The 13,048-nt window shown below is 43.4% G+C and overlaps 1 protein-coding gene and 1 non-coding gene across 4 annotated transcripts in view; one reads left to right on the plus strand and one right to left on the minus strand.

Annotated features, from left to right (window-relative positions):
- Positions 1-13,048, plus strand: part of plekhg2 (pleckstrin homology domain containing, family G (with RhoGef domain) member 2) — a 52,194-nt gene that overhangs the window by 20,585 nt on the left and 18,561 nt on the right. For all 3 annotated transcript variants that reach the window (XM_047594247.1, XM_047594248.1, XM_047594249.1), the window contains 3 exons: positions 4,109-4,209; positions 8,029-8,095; positions 8,627-8,673. In XM_047594247.1, the coding sequence (XP_047450203.1) occupies positions 4,109-4,209; positions 8,029-8,095; positions 8,627-8,673 (215 nt within the window). The remainder of the gene's footprint in view (positions 1-4,108; positions 4,210-8,028; positions 8,096-8,626; positions 8,674-13,048) is intronic.
- On the minus strand, positions 1,111-1,193 carry trnal-cag. The gene has a single exon. It is a non-coding gene; the product is annotated as a tRNA-Leu (tRNA).

The following is a 13,048-nucleotide window of genomic DNA, read 5'->3' on the forward strand; positions in this document are numbered from 1 at the left end:
GTGTGTATTAGTGTGTCGGTGTGTATTAGTGTGTATTAGTGTGTGTTAGTGTGTATTAGTGTGTGTTAGTGTGTGTTAGTGTGTATTAGTGTGTCGGTGTGTATTAGTGTGTATTAGTGTGTGTTAGTGTGTATTAGTGTGTGTTAGTGTGTGTTAGTGTGTATTAGTGTGTGTTAGTGTGTATTAGTGTGTATTAGTGTGTGTTAGTGTGTATTAGTGTGTGTTAGTGTGTGTTAGTGTGTATTAGTGTGTATTAGTGTGTGTTGGTGTGTGTTAGTGTGTATTAGTGTGTGTTAGTGTGTGTGTCGGTGTGTATTAGTGTGTGTTGGTGTGTATTGGTGTGTGTATTAGCGTGTCGGTGTGTATTAGTGTGTATTAGTGTGTGTCAGTGTGTATTAGTGTGTGTCAGTGTGTGTTAGTGTGTATTAGTGTGTATTAGTGTGTATTAGTGTGTATTAGTGTGTACTAGTGTGTGTATTAGTGTGTGTCGGTGTGTATTAGTGTGTATTAGTGTGTGTTAGTGTGTGTGTCGGTGTGTATTAGTGTGTGTTGGTGTGTATTGGTGTGTGTATTAGTGTGTCGGTGTGTATTAGTGTGTATTAGTGTGTGTCAGTGTGTATTAGTGTGTGTTGGTGTGTGTTAGTGTGTATTAGTGTGTACTAGTGTGTGTATTAGTGTGTGTTGGTGTGTATTAGTGTGTATTAGTGTGTGTCAGTGTGTGTTAGTGTGTATTAGTGTGTCGGTGTGTATTAGTGTGTATTAGTGTGTGTCAGTGTGTATTAGTGTGTGTTGGTGTGTGTATCTCCAGCTGTCTGATTGGAGTGTGAAACATTCTTTTGAAGTAAAAGAGAGAATTTACTGCAGCTTTCATCCTCTGCCATCACACACACACACGTCAGGTTTATCGTTCATCTTCGAGCTCGTTCTCTCGTCACCACATCTCTCTTCTCTGTGTGTTAATCCTTCCTCACTTTCACAATCACACCTCCTCCTCCTGTCACTGATACCAGAGTCAGTTTGGGTTTTTTTTTTTGAGTCAGCGGAGTTTTTTTGGGGGAGGAAGTAAATATCAGACTGATGGTTCATCATCATCGACTCAAACTAAACTAATATCAGGAATGGGATTCGAACCCACGCCTCCAGAGGAGACTGCGCCCTGAACGCAGCGCCTTAGACCGCTCGGCCATCCTGACCCGTCTAGGGGGGAGGGAGGGAGGGAAGGAAGGAAGGAAGGGATGAAGGAAGGAAGGAAGGAAGGAAGGATAGGAAGTGAGGAGTGAAGGAAGGAAGTGAGGAGTGAAGGCCCGTCCTCCTGAGGTCTATATCGATCTGATCCCGTCCTCCAGCGAAGCCTCTTCCAGCTGTGGAAGGAAAACGTCGTCCGTCAACACTTCGCCCACAGACCCGGTGATTTTCACATTTTTAACATTTCTAACCCGGGATTCCTGAGCTCTGATGGAGGCCGCGCTGACGGATGACGTGTTCCTTCCTGTGTTTTTTTTTTTTTTTTTTTTGCTGCAGTCTGGTTTTGATTGAGGCTCCATGATGTCACACTCTCTGGGAATCTGAACCAGGGGGGGAGACAAACTCCTTCCTCACTCCCTCGTTTTATTTTTAAAACCGACTGAGGTCGCTCAACATTTAAACCTCAGGACACAATTCACCCAGGACTCAGTACACACCAGGACATGGTCATCACACACTGAGTTCACCTCGTATATAGGATGGAAGGAAGGAAGGAAGGAAGGAAGGAAGGAAGGAAGGATGCATAGACTTTTTATCTTTAAACTAGTTTTCATCTAAAACTACATGTAATTTATCGCCACACGTCGTTTTCGTTCTTAGAGACTTTACTGACACGGAGACGTGTTTGTTGTTGTGTTAAAACATCTAAACACAAAGATCCGGTTCGACCAGTAACCGGGTCAGATTTGACCCCGGCGAGATTTAAAGGGTTTGAGAGACGTGCGGAGGAATCGGGGAAGAGGCTGGAATCATTTTCTTCTTACATTTTTGCGGAGAGAAACCTGAGCCGTGGGGGGAACATGACGGGATCCTGCTGTTGACCTGCAGCCAAGTGGGACAGGAAACCGAGGGGGGAGAAAAAGGGGGAAGGAATCGAATGATGGGAGAGGAAGAGATGAAGAAGAAAAAAAGGGGGGAAGGGGGAACATGGGGGGAAAGAGGGAAAGAGAGAACAAGAGGAACAGAGGTCTGGGAACAAGAGAAGGAGAAAGATATGGATGATTCTCTACATAACATATTAAACAGATACGTGTAGAACATTTCATGTGTGTTTATATTTTAGTATGAACACGGATTGTTGCTATAATTATCGTCCCTTGTTGTGTTTTACTCTGATGTCTCCGTTACCTTTTACCTTTAATTAAAATTCATTTAATGACGCTTGAGAATCTTGAGTTAAATCCAAACTAAAACAAATCAGAGACCGAAAAGAAGCAAAAACAAAACAGAGGCCTAACAAACGACATTAGCCTGAACCAGCTAACATTAGTCTAAACCATTTAACATTAGATTAAACCTGCTAATGTTAGCTGGTTTAGGCTAATGGTAGCTAACATCAACTAGTTTAGGGTTTAAGCTTAAATCAGCTTGGTGCTGTTAGCTGGTTTAAGCTAATACCAGACTAAACTAGCTAACATCAGATAAAACCAGTAAACCTCACCTTAAACTAGCTAACTTTAGCCTAAACCAGCTAAGGTTAGCCTAAAACTGCTAACGTTAGTCTAACCATTTAACACCTGCTAATGTTAGCTGGTTTAGTCTAATATTAGCTTAAACCAGCTAACAGTGCCAAGCTCATATAAGCTTAAACCCTAAACTAGTTAATGTAAGCTAACATTAGCCTAAACCAGCTAACATTAGCTTAAACCAGCTAGCAGTGTTTTTAGCATTTAGCATAGTTATTATTAGCTCATTTTCCTGAATATATCTCTAATATATCTAATATTTCCGTTTCCTGTGCTTTTTCTGGTTTTCTTTGTTTACTTTCCGGACTTGTGTAAAAATGTCTTGATGTTTTTCATCTTTTTGATTCATAAATGTAAAAGAAGAAGCGTCAGGACGATCGACTTCAGATAACCAGCTGTAGTTTCCCTTTCGCTGCTTCCTGTTCAGGTTGTTCTAATCTTTCTTGTTTCCTGTTTGACTTCCTGTCTCTGGTTTCCTGTTCACACATTCGATCTAACGGCTCCAACTAAAGAAGCTGATTATTTCATAACTCAATCATCCAGGCTGCATCAACAACACACACACACACACACACACACACACACACACACACACACACACACAACCCAACACAACGACTCCTGACCTCTGACCCCCTCTTTTGTCTAGACTACCTGACTGACCCAGACACACTAACCCCCTTTGGTCTAGGACTACCTGACCTCTGACCCCTGCTTTGTGTCTAGGACTACCTGACCTCTGACCCCTCCCTCCTTTGGTCTAGGACTACCTGACCTCTGACCCCTGCTTTGTGTCTAGGACTACCTGACCTCTGACCCCTCCCTCCTTTGTGTCTAGGACTACCTGACCTCTGACCCCTCCCTCTTTGTGTCTAGGACTACCTGACCTCTGACCCCTCTTTGTGTCTAGGACTACCTGACCTCTGACCCCTCCCTCTTTGTGTCTAGGACTACCTGACCTCTGACCCCTCCCTCCTTTGTGTCTAGGACTACCTGACCTCTGACCCCTCCCTCCTTTGTGTCTAGGACTACCTGACCTCTGACCCCTCCCTCTTTGTGTCTAGGACTACCTGACCTCTGACCCCTCCCTCTTTGTGTCTAGGACTACCTGACCTCTGACCCCTCCCTCTTTGTGTCTAGGACTACCTGACCTCTGACCCCTGCTTTGGTCTAGGACTACCTGACCTCTGACCCCTGCTTTGTGTCTAGGACTACCTGACCTCTGACCCCTCCCTCCTTTGTGTCTAGGACTACCTGACCTCTGACCCCTCCCTCTTTGTGTCTAGGACTACCTGACCTCTGACCCCTCTTTGTGTCTAGGACTACCTGACCTCTGACCCCTCCCTGCTTTGTGTCTAGGACTACCTGACCTCTGACCCCTCCCTCTTTGTGTCTAGGACTACCTGGGCTGTATCATTGACTGTGGAGCTCTGCCCCTGAAGCCGGAGCAGGTCAGCACTTTGTTCTGCAACATCGAGGACATCTACGAGTTCAACAGGTGAGTTTAATCCCCCCTGACCTCTGACCCCTGACCCCTGACCTCTGGACCTCTGGACCTCGCTGGAGTGTAAAGATCTAAACCAGGGGGGTCGAGGTGGTGGTGGTGTGTGTCTGACTGACCTCTGGGTTTATAACTGCCTCAGTCCTGTTAATTGGATTTTCACTGATTAGTTCTTAACAAGCTAATTACACCAGTACTTTGTTGGCTCTATGACATCGTCATTAGTCTGTTTTCCCACGATGCACTGGGCCAAGATCAGTTGATGGTTGATGAGATGTCTTCTTTCTTTCTTTCTTTCTTTCTTTCTGAATCTCCATTTTCTTATTTTCTCTTTCCTTCCTTCCTTGCTCCCCTCCTTCTATCTTCTTTCTTGTTTCCTTTTTCTTTCCTAAATTCTGTTTATTGACTCTGTTCCAGTTTTTACTTCAGAGTTCTTGTCGCCGTCTGAGTCTAGACTACGTTTAGTTCGAGGTGTTTTGATGAGTCCAGATCCACATTTCTACCTCAAATATTCGTCTTCAGGCTCTTTTACTTCAGAGAACTTCAGATTACAGCGCTGCCAGTCGAATCAGCGTGTTGAATGTTCAGGTGTGTTTTTATAGCGTTAATTTCCACCCTGAGTTACTGCGCATCACAGCAGCAGTGATTAACGTTTGTGATCCAGGGTGGTCTCCTGCTAACATCACAGTCTTACTTTAATCACTGCTAACGTATAACCTCATAAAGGAAACCTCATTCTGTGTGGCGACGTCTGGATTTCACCAGATCATCTAACACTGAAAGCTGCAGTTCCTCCAGCCGCCACTAGATGCCGCTAAAGAAAACTCTGGAAGAACCTTTCAAGTGCAAATAGTCGATTAATCCTTTGATTTAACCAACAAACAATACACAGAATTGCCTCCAATAAACATTTATAAACCTATTTTGACATGATATCTATGATTAAAGAAGCTTAGAACCCACAACCTTCACCTACTGTGATGCTAACCAGTGCTAAAGGTTGCTAACATCCACTTAGAGTGGAACGTTCATTGAAATCTACCTGGTTTAGGTTCAGAGGTCTTTTAGAGCAGAAACAAGAGTTGAGTTGCTTTACCATTAGCATCTCCATTAGCATCTCCATTAGCTTATGTGAAGCACAGTGTTAGACCAATATTAGCTGGTTAAGGCTAACTGTTTCATAGCTGCGGTTGAACGTAAACAACTCAGGAAGCATAGTTTAACAAATTGCTGCTTCTAACTTGCAAATGGTCTGGAGACAAGGTCTAATCAGGGTCTAATGTGGTCTACAAGTCTGAATCAGAATCATGTCGTAATGCTCTGAATACATGTTTACATTTGTAAACATTTGTTAAGGACAAGGAACCATCGATGTTTAAGCGCATTAATCTAGATTTTCTCCATGAAAATGAGAAAATATGAAACATTTCACGTAAATAAAGACGTTTTCTGACATCCTATGATAAATAATAGTATTTCAGTGAGTGTCCGATAAAGGGTTAAGAGCTGAGTGATAACATGACCAGACGCATTTCGTCCCAGTGAAACTAACCTTTCCTGATTTATTCCAGACTCTCTAAACTAAAATCACATCGCTCGACTAGAAATGAGTGATTACAGACTCGTTGGGTTTCAGACCCCAAGCTATTTAAGTGAAATTAAAGAGATGAAGATAACCTCGCTCCACCCGGCTCAGAGTAGAAGTCAGTATTTATGTTGGACGCCTGCACTCGCGGCTCAGGCTGAGTCCTGCTGATAAACTCCTATCGAAGGCCTTTTTACGTCTGCGGCCTCGGCCTCGCTGCTTCCTCCTCCTGATGGGGCGTAAATCAAACACACCTGGAGAGGAGCAGGTTGGCAGCGAGCAGATCTCCACTCCGCTAACTGCTGACACTAATTATACGTTACAACCATAGAAAAATGTCTCCCTGGCTCCAGAGTTTGGAAGAGAAACCCCCAACGACAGAGTAAGAGATGTAGCCTGTGATGTTTCATCACAATAAAAGTTCTGTCATTAGCTCATGTAGGCTAACATTAGCTGGGTGGGGCTAAAATTAGCTAGTTTTGACGAATATTAGTTTGTTTGGACTAATATTAATTGGTTTAACTAACTAATCTCAGCTTGTTTAGGCTAATGTTGACTGGTTTAAGCTAATATTTCCTGGTGCAGGCTTAGATAGATAGATAGATAGATAGATAGATAGATAGATAGATAGATAGATAGATAGATAGATAGATAGATAGATAGATAGAGCTGGTGTAGACTAATACTAGCTGGTATAGGCTCATATATAATGTTAGCTGCTTTAAGCTAATGTTAGCTAGTTTAGTTTAAACTAATATTTACTGGTTTAAGCTAGATTGTTTTGGTGATGTTTGCTATTGTGGGCTAATACTAGCTGGTGTTAGTTAATATTAACCGGTTTAGGCTAATGTTAGCTGGTTTAAACAGACAGTTGTTGGTTTAGGCTATTAATTGCTTAAACCATGTAATTTCGGCTAATACAGTCTAATATTAGCTTGTTTAAGCTGATATTTGTTGGTTTAAGCTTAGGTTGTTTTGGCAATATTAGCTGGTTTAGGCTAATATTAGCCGGTTAAGCTAATATACTGGAGCTTGCAACGTCCACTAGAGGCCAGGGAATCATATTTCACTCTCAGGCTGTGTGAATAACAGCCCCCCCTCCCTGTCCCTGTTTGTTTTTTTTGGGGGGGGGGCCTCAGGAGTTTAGGGCATTTTCAGGTTTCAGGGGCCACTAGGTCGGGTGGGGTCAGGGGTAAATTTATTTATGTAGCAGCTAAAACCACAGAGAAGGAAGAGGTGACGATAAAAACGAGTAAAGGAGTAACTCTTCAAATTGAATAAACTTAGTCAAGAGGAGTCAGGAGGAGTCAGATAAAGATGGAGACGTCTCTTCTTATGTAACATCATCATCGTCTTTATCTTCTCATTTTCTTGTCTCTTTACGTTCTTCACTTTCTCCGGGTCACATACATCCGTCTTTATTGTGGTCTTCTCTCTCTCCCCCTCATCCCCCCGTCGCCTCCTCTGTGGTCACTCCATTTAAATAAATAAAACACCCAGAATCCCCTCTTCCTCTCCCACAATCCTCCTCTAATGACGTCCTCCGGCCACAAAATGAGGCCTGACGCCAGAGGAGAGGAGGAGGAGGAGGAGGAGGAGGAGGAGGAGGAGAGGAGGAGAGAGTCTGTCCTCATAAACAAATCTGTTTGTGTGTGTGTTTGTGTTTGTGATAATGAGAGAGTTGATTAGTTAATTAGACTTAATTAGAGCTCAGAATGCAGAGAGAGTTGTGGTGGAAGCTAATGTGCTACGTCTCAAACTTCTCCTCCTCCTCCTTCGTCGTCTCCTTCTCCTCCTCCATCTGGATCAGTGACTACGTTTCCCCGTTTCCATGGAAACCAAATCAAATCTGTTTGCATCCGAGTGTAGAGATGCAGATTTTGTTTCCTGAAGAGGTTCGGATGATGAGAAGGATCACGTCTACTGGAAATAAAACACAGAAGAAGAAGAAGAACGAGGAGGAGGAGGAGGAGGAAGAGGAGACTGATGATGCTAATGGCCTTAACTGATGCAAAGAAGTTTATTAGTAGATGGGATGTGAGAGAAATTGATGGAGGGAATTCCTTCCCTCCTTCCTTCCTTCCTTCCTTGCCTCCTGTTATCTACTGGATGATTGTTGTGATCAGTCTCTGCAGGTTCTGTCTGACTGTGTCTCCGTCCGTCATTCAAACGTCTCAGTGTCTCTAGTTGAACCGGTTTAACCTCAGTGTTTGTGTTGTTGTGTTTTGCAGTGATCTCCTGGAGGATTTAGAGAGGAGTCCTCACGCCGCCGCCATCGCTTACTGCTTCGTAGAGAGGGTGAGGAGAGCTCCTCCTTCCTTCCTTCCTTCCTTCCTTCCTTCCTTCCTTCCTCTTTTTCTTCTAAATTAATCTTCAGGAGGTTTTTTCTTCACGGCTGAACTTCCTGATTCGTAGCAGCTGATCTGAGATTAATCAGTTTGGAGTTTCCCAGGATTTGTTTTTAGACCTGATAATTGGAGCCAGTTAACTCGTTTTCTCTCCGACCTCCTGATGAACTGAGAGGAAGTGGACGTATTTACTCGTCACCAACAAACTTAGTTTGTCTTCGTCCATCAAGACATCAAGCGACTCATTGAAATATTCAACTTTATTTTTTTTTTTTTGTAGTGAATTCTCTCAAGTTTTAAACCTCAGAGTGATGAATAGTTTGAGCTAATCGCTAACGGCTATCATCCTGACAGTAACAATGCTAACATGCTAGTGCTACTTTCCCTTTATGTCGTTATTACAGCTGTTATTTTCATTCTGATCTTTTGCATTTTTTTGGAAACTGTGTTAACCTTGAATCCTGTTCTGTGTCTTGTTCAGAGTGAAGCCTTCGACATCTACACACTTTACTGCATGAACTACCCAAAGTAAGTCCATCACCTCTTCAGGTTTGGTTTTACGCTGAACGGTTTTTATTCAACCTTCTTCTACCTCTTGGTGCTGAAAGTTCTTTATACTCAGATTCAGTTTGTTTCACCATTATCTTGGATCTTTCTCTGAGATGTGTGTGTGTAGCGGTTGTGCTGCTGTGCTTCAAAACATCTTCTCAGTTAACTTTTCAAAGACTTCACAGACTTTTAATCTCGGTTATCATTGATGCTGGTGTGTTGTCGTTTGATGTTGAAGAGTTTCAGGATGATCTCTGCTAAGATGCAGAGCTCATAGCGGTTGTGCTGCTGTCGTTTGTTGTTTCATTTTCACAAAGTTTCGGTCTGGTTGAATATTTGCAGTATGTCGTTGTGTCCTTACAGCCCTGAAATCCACGGCAATGCTGTGCCATCATGCTAACCACTGGCATCGCCATTAGCATCACCATTAGCATCTCCATTAGCATCACCATTAGCATCCTTTCTTTGTTGAATTCCCAGGCTCTGACCAGCCACAACAATCAGACTGAACTCACTAAAATAATCCAGATACTGACTCTCGTGGGTTTAGATGTTGATGCTCTTGTTGTTTTATTAGCAATGGGAGACAATACAAAAAGATTTACAGATGAGAAAATAAATGCCAAACACATTTTAAAAACAGCAGAAGAAGAATGGAGGAGGTTTTATTTTGTGTTGTGTTCCTGCTCCGTTCAGGACCAAACAGTCACACTCTTTTCTTAACGCTCTCACTTTGTGTTTTAAATGTGTGTGTTTTTCGAGTCCCGTTGAGACTCCACATTCTTCCCTGGTCTGTAGTTGATGAACGACTCTCGGGTTCGACAGCGAGCATGTGTGAATCGTCTGCTTTATGACGAGAGCAAATGTGTTTTAGCAGAAGCATAAAGAAGAGGAGGAAAAAAGTAAAAGGCTGCTTCATGGAGAAGGAGGAGGAGGAGGAGGAGGAGGAGGAGGAGAGCCGGGAGCTGGAGTTTTACGGCTATCTTTGCAGGACGCTCTGAGACAATGCATTCCTAACTAAAATATCATGTGTGTGTTTAAATGCATGTTTCCCATCTTGGGGTTTTTTATGTCTTAATGTCACAAAACCAGATTGCTGGTTTTGGATCAAGTCGTTATTCGTGATTTTTGACATTTAAAACTAAATGAAAACAGGCAGGAACCTCTTCTTCTTCTTCTTCTTCTTCTTTTTTTCTCTCTATCCACATGTTCATGTTTCTCTCAGAGTTTTGTTTGTGACCAAAATAAAAGTAAAGACACGGCTGTGGTTCACATATTTAAAAATACGAAGCGCTCTGAAGGGATAAGTGGCTGAGACGTTTAAATACATGAACAAACAAGACAAACAGGATAAGAGTTAAACAGGAAACAACATCAAAGTGTGAAGTATGTGTTTAATTAACACCTCAATTCTTCTTCTAAAGCATTATAAAGATATTCTACACTTCTCTTTAAGTGCAACAAAGACAGCTAACGTTTTAGATTTTAACGCTATCATTCATGGGACAGCAGCAGCTTCATGAACCAGTCAGAGCTCTGGACTCAAAGTGTGTTTCAGTAACTGCTGCGTGATGCTTCATGTGAATTTTCTTGGGTTTCATTGATAAAAGTCATTATAGGATTCAACCAACACAAAAATTCAGGTGAACCCAACTAATTTTAACTTTGATCCCAGAACTAAACCACTTAGAGAGATTCTGACTTTTGTGATAGAAACTTCAGAGTCTTGTCTTTAAAAAGAGAAAAGACCACAAATGAGCTCCAACATGTTCATGAACAGCATTCACTTTACTTTGGGTATGTCCTAAATAGGAGGGTTTTTATTTTTTACAAAAAGACTGGAATGATGCCAGTATCACATATCTGTGAGGAGGTTCAAAAGGAAGTTAGTCTTTGATGAGTCACGGACAAAGGAGCTTTGTGAGGAGCTCAGAAAAAGAGTTGTTGTTGCTCATCAGGCTGGAAAAGGTTCCACAACCATCTGTAAAGAGTCTGGAAGCCACAAATAATCCACAGAGAGTCAGACAGATTGAAGACGACTGTTCCCCTCCACAGGAGTGGTCCACCAACAAACATCACTCCATCATAGTGGGAGAGGAACCAGAGGAACCCAGGGGAACTTCTAAGCAGCTAAAGGCCTCTCTCACATTGGCTGATGTTCATGTTGATGAATCCACTCAACAACCAAAGACACTGCTCTCTGTCCACAAAGGACATGTGGGACAATGTTTAGTGGACAGATGAGACCAGAGTAGAACAGTTGGTTTAAATGTTTGGAGATGAACCAACACTGCATTCCAGCATCAGAACCTCATCCCTCCATGAACATGGGGGCGCTAATGTCCTGGTTTGGGGCCTGTTCTGCTGCATCTGCTCATCATTGATGGACCAATGAACTGTGAATTCTACCAGTGAACTCTGAAAGAAAATGTCAGGACATGAGTCCATGAGCTGAATGTGAAGAGAAACTGGGTCATGGAGGAAGACAAGGAGCCCAAGAACAACCAGTGGTTCTCCAGAAGAACCAGATGAATGTTTAGGAACAAGTCAAAGTCCTGACCTTCATCCAGTAGAAATGTTGGAGCATCAACTGATGAGAGGAAACCACCAACATCTCACAACTCAGCTGGTTCTGATCTGAGGAATGTGATACCAGAAGGGATGGGTCCTGATACTGGGACCATAATGATAATGAACCAGACTGATGTGGTGCCAGTGAGTTTTTAATTAGCTTAGCCTCCTTAGCTCTATAGCTGCATGGATGGAAGTGAAGCTTCAACATGTCTGAGACCAAACGTTTGTCTAAAGTTTGTCTGGACTTCACCTCTAAAGATGCAACAAGGAGGAAACACCTGGAATTATTAGCATTAGCATTAGCATTAGCATTTTATTAAAAGAGATGTAGCGTTTCTGATGCCTGACAGACCCCACGACTCTGGTTTTATTATTTATTTTATATTGGTTTGTTTATTTCTTAATCTTAGTTGTATTTATATTATTTAAATAGTTTTTTGTTCAACTTTCACGTCACAAAATTCCTTAAAAATAAAAAGGCACCAAATTTGGACAAAGTTTGTTTCTTTTCACTGTTTAAGCACCGACAGAGGACTGTCTCATTTTAGTCTAATATTTCATGTTTGGTAAAATATTTTGGAGTCATTTCTATGCAGAAACTTAGATGATTGTAATTTTAATGCAGATCTACCACAGTGTCTCTGATTCCGTCCGTCTCCCTGTCTTCACCTCCTTCTCTGTCCCATGTGTCTTTCATTGTCTCTGATCGTCTCCTGTCTGCAGTGACTGGATCACAGCCCAGATCACTGTGTGTATGTGTCTACATCTGTCTTCATGCTAACACACTTAAATCACCGCGCACATAAACAGCGCCGGCCTTCATCGCCGTCCATGCATGTGTTCAGCGTCTCCCCTCCTTCACCTCCTCTCGCCGCCGTCGCCTCCTCCTTAAAGCTCCATTAACCTCCAATAAAGAGAAGTAGGTCAACCGCTCTCAGAGCTGCACGTCGCTCACATTTCAAAACAGACGCGGCAGCAACGTCCAGAAACACAAGAACGTGTGTGGAGGTGGAACAGAGTAAAGACAGACTCAAAAAGCAGGAATCAAAGGAAGAACAGTTCAAATAAAGACATGAAGAAAGTGAAACATTTATCTCCAGCTTCTAGAACGAACACGTGTTTAAAGATGAAAACATCTGAGACTCTGGAAGTTCAGTAATGAACAAGGTTCTGATGATGACGAGCATCACGTCTACAGGAAATAGAAAAGAAGAAGAAGAGGAGGAGGAAGACGAAAAAAAACTTGAAGAGGAAGAAGTCCAAGCTAACCATAGCCTAGCCTCCTAGCCTCATAGCCTCCTAGCCTCCTAGGCTCCTAGCCCCGTAACCTCCTAGCCTCCTAGCCTCCTGCCCTCCTAGCCTCCTGCCCTCCTAGCCTCCTAGCCTACTAGCCTCCTGCCCTCCTAGCCCCGTAACCTCCTAGCCTCCTAGCCCCGTAACCTCCTAGCCTCCTAGCCTCCTGCCCTCCTAGCCTCCTGCCCTCCTAGCATTCTAGCCTCCTGCCCTCCTAGCCTCCTGCCCTCCTAGACTCTTAGCCTCCTAGCCTCCTGCCCTCCTAGACTCCTGCTCTCCTAGCCTCCTGGCCTCCTGCCCTCCTAGCCTCCTAGCCTCCTAGCCTACTAGCCTCCTGCCCTCCTAGCCTCCTAGCCTCCTAGGTTCCTAGCCTCCTAGCCCCGTAACCTCCTAGCCTGGCCTCCTGCCCTCCTGACCTCCTGCCCTCCTAGCCTCGTAGCCCCCTAGCCTCCTGCCCTCCTAGCCCCTAGCCTCCTAGACTCCTAGC

This window comes from Mugil cephalus, chromosome 9 (assembly GCF_022458985.1).
Source record: "Mugil cephalus isolate CIBA_MC_2020 chromosome 9, CIBA_Mcephalus_1.1, whole genome shotgun sequence".
Taxonomy (NCBI): domain Eukaryota; kingdom Metazoa; phylum Chordata; class Actinopteri; order Mugiliformes; family Mugilidae; genus Mugil; species Mugil cephalus.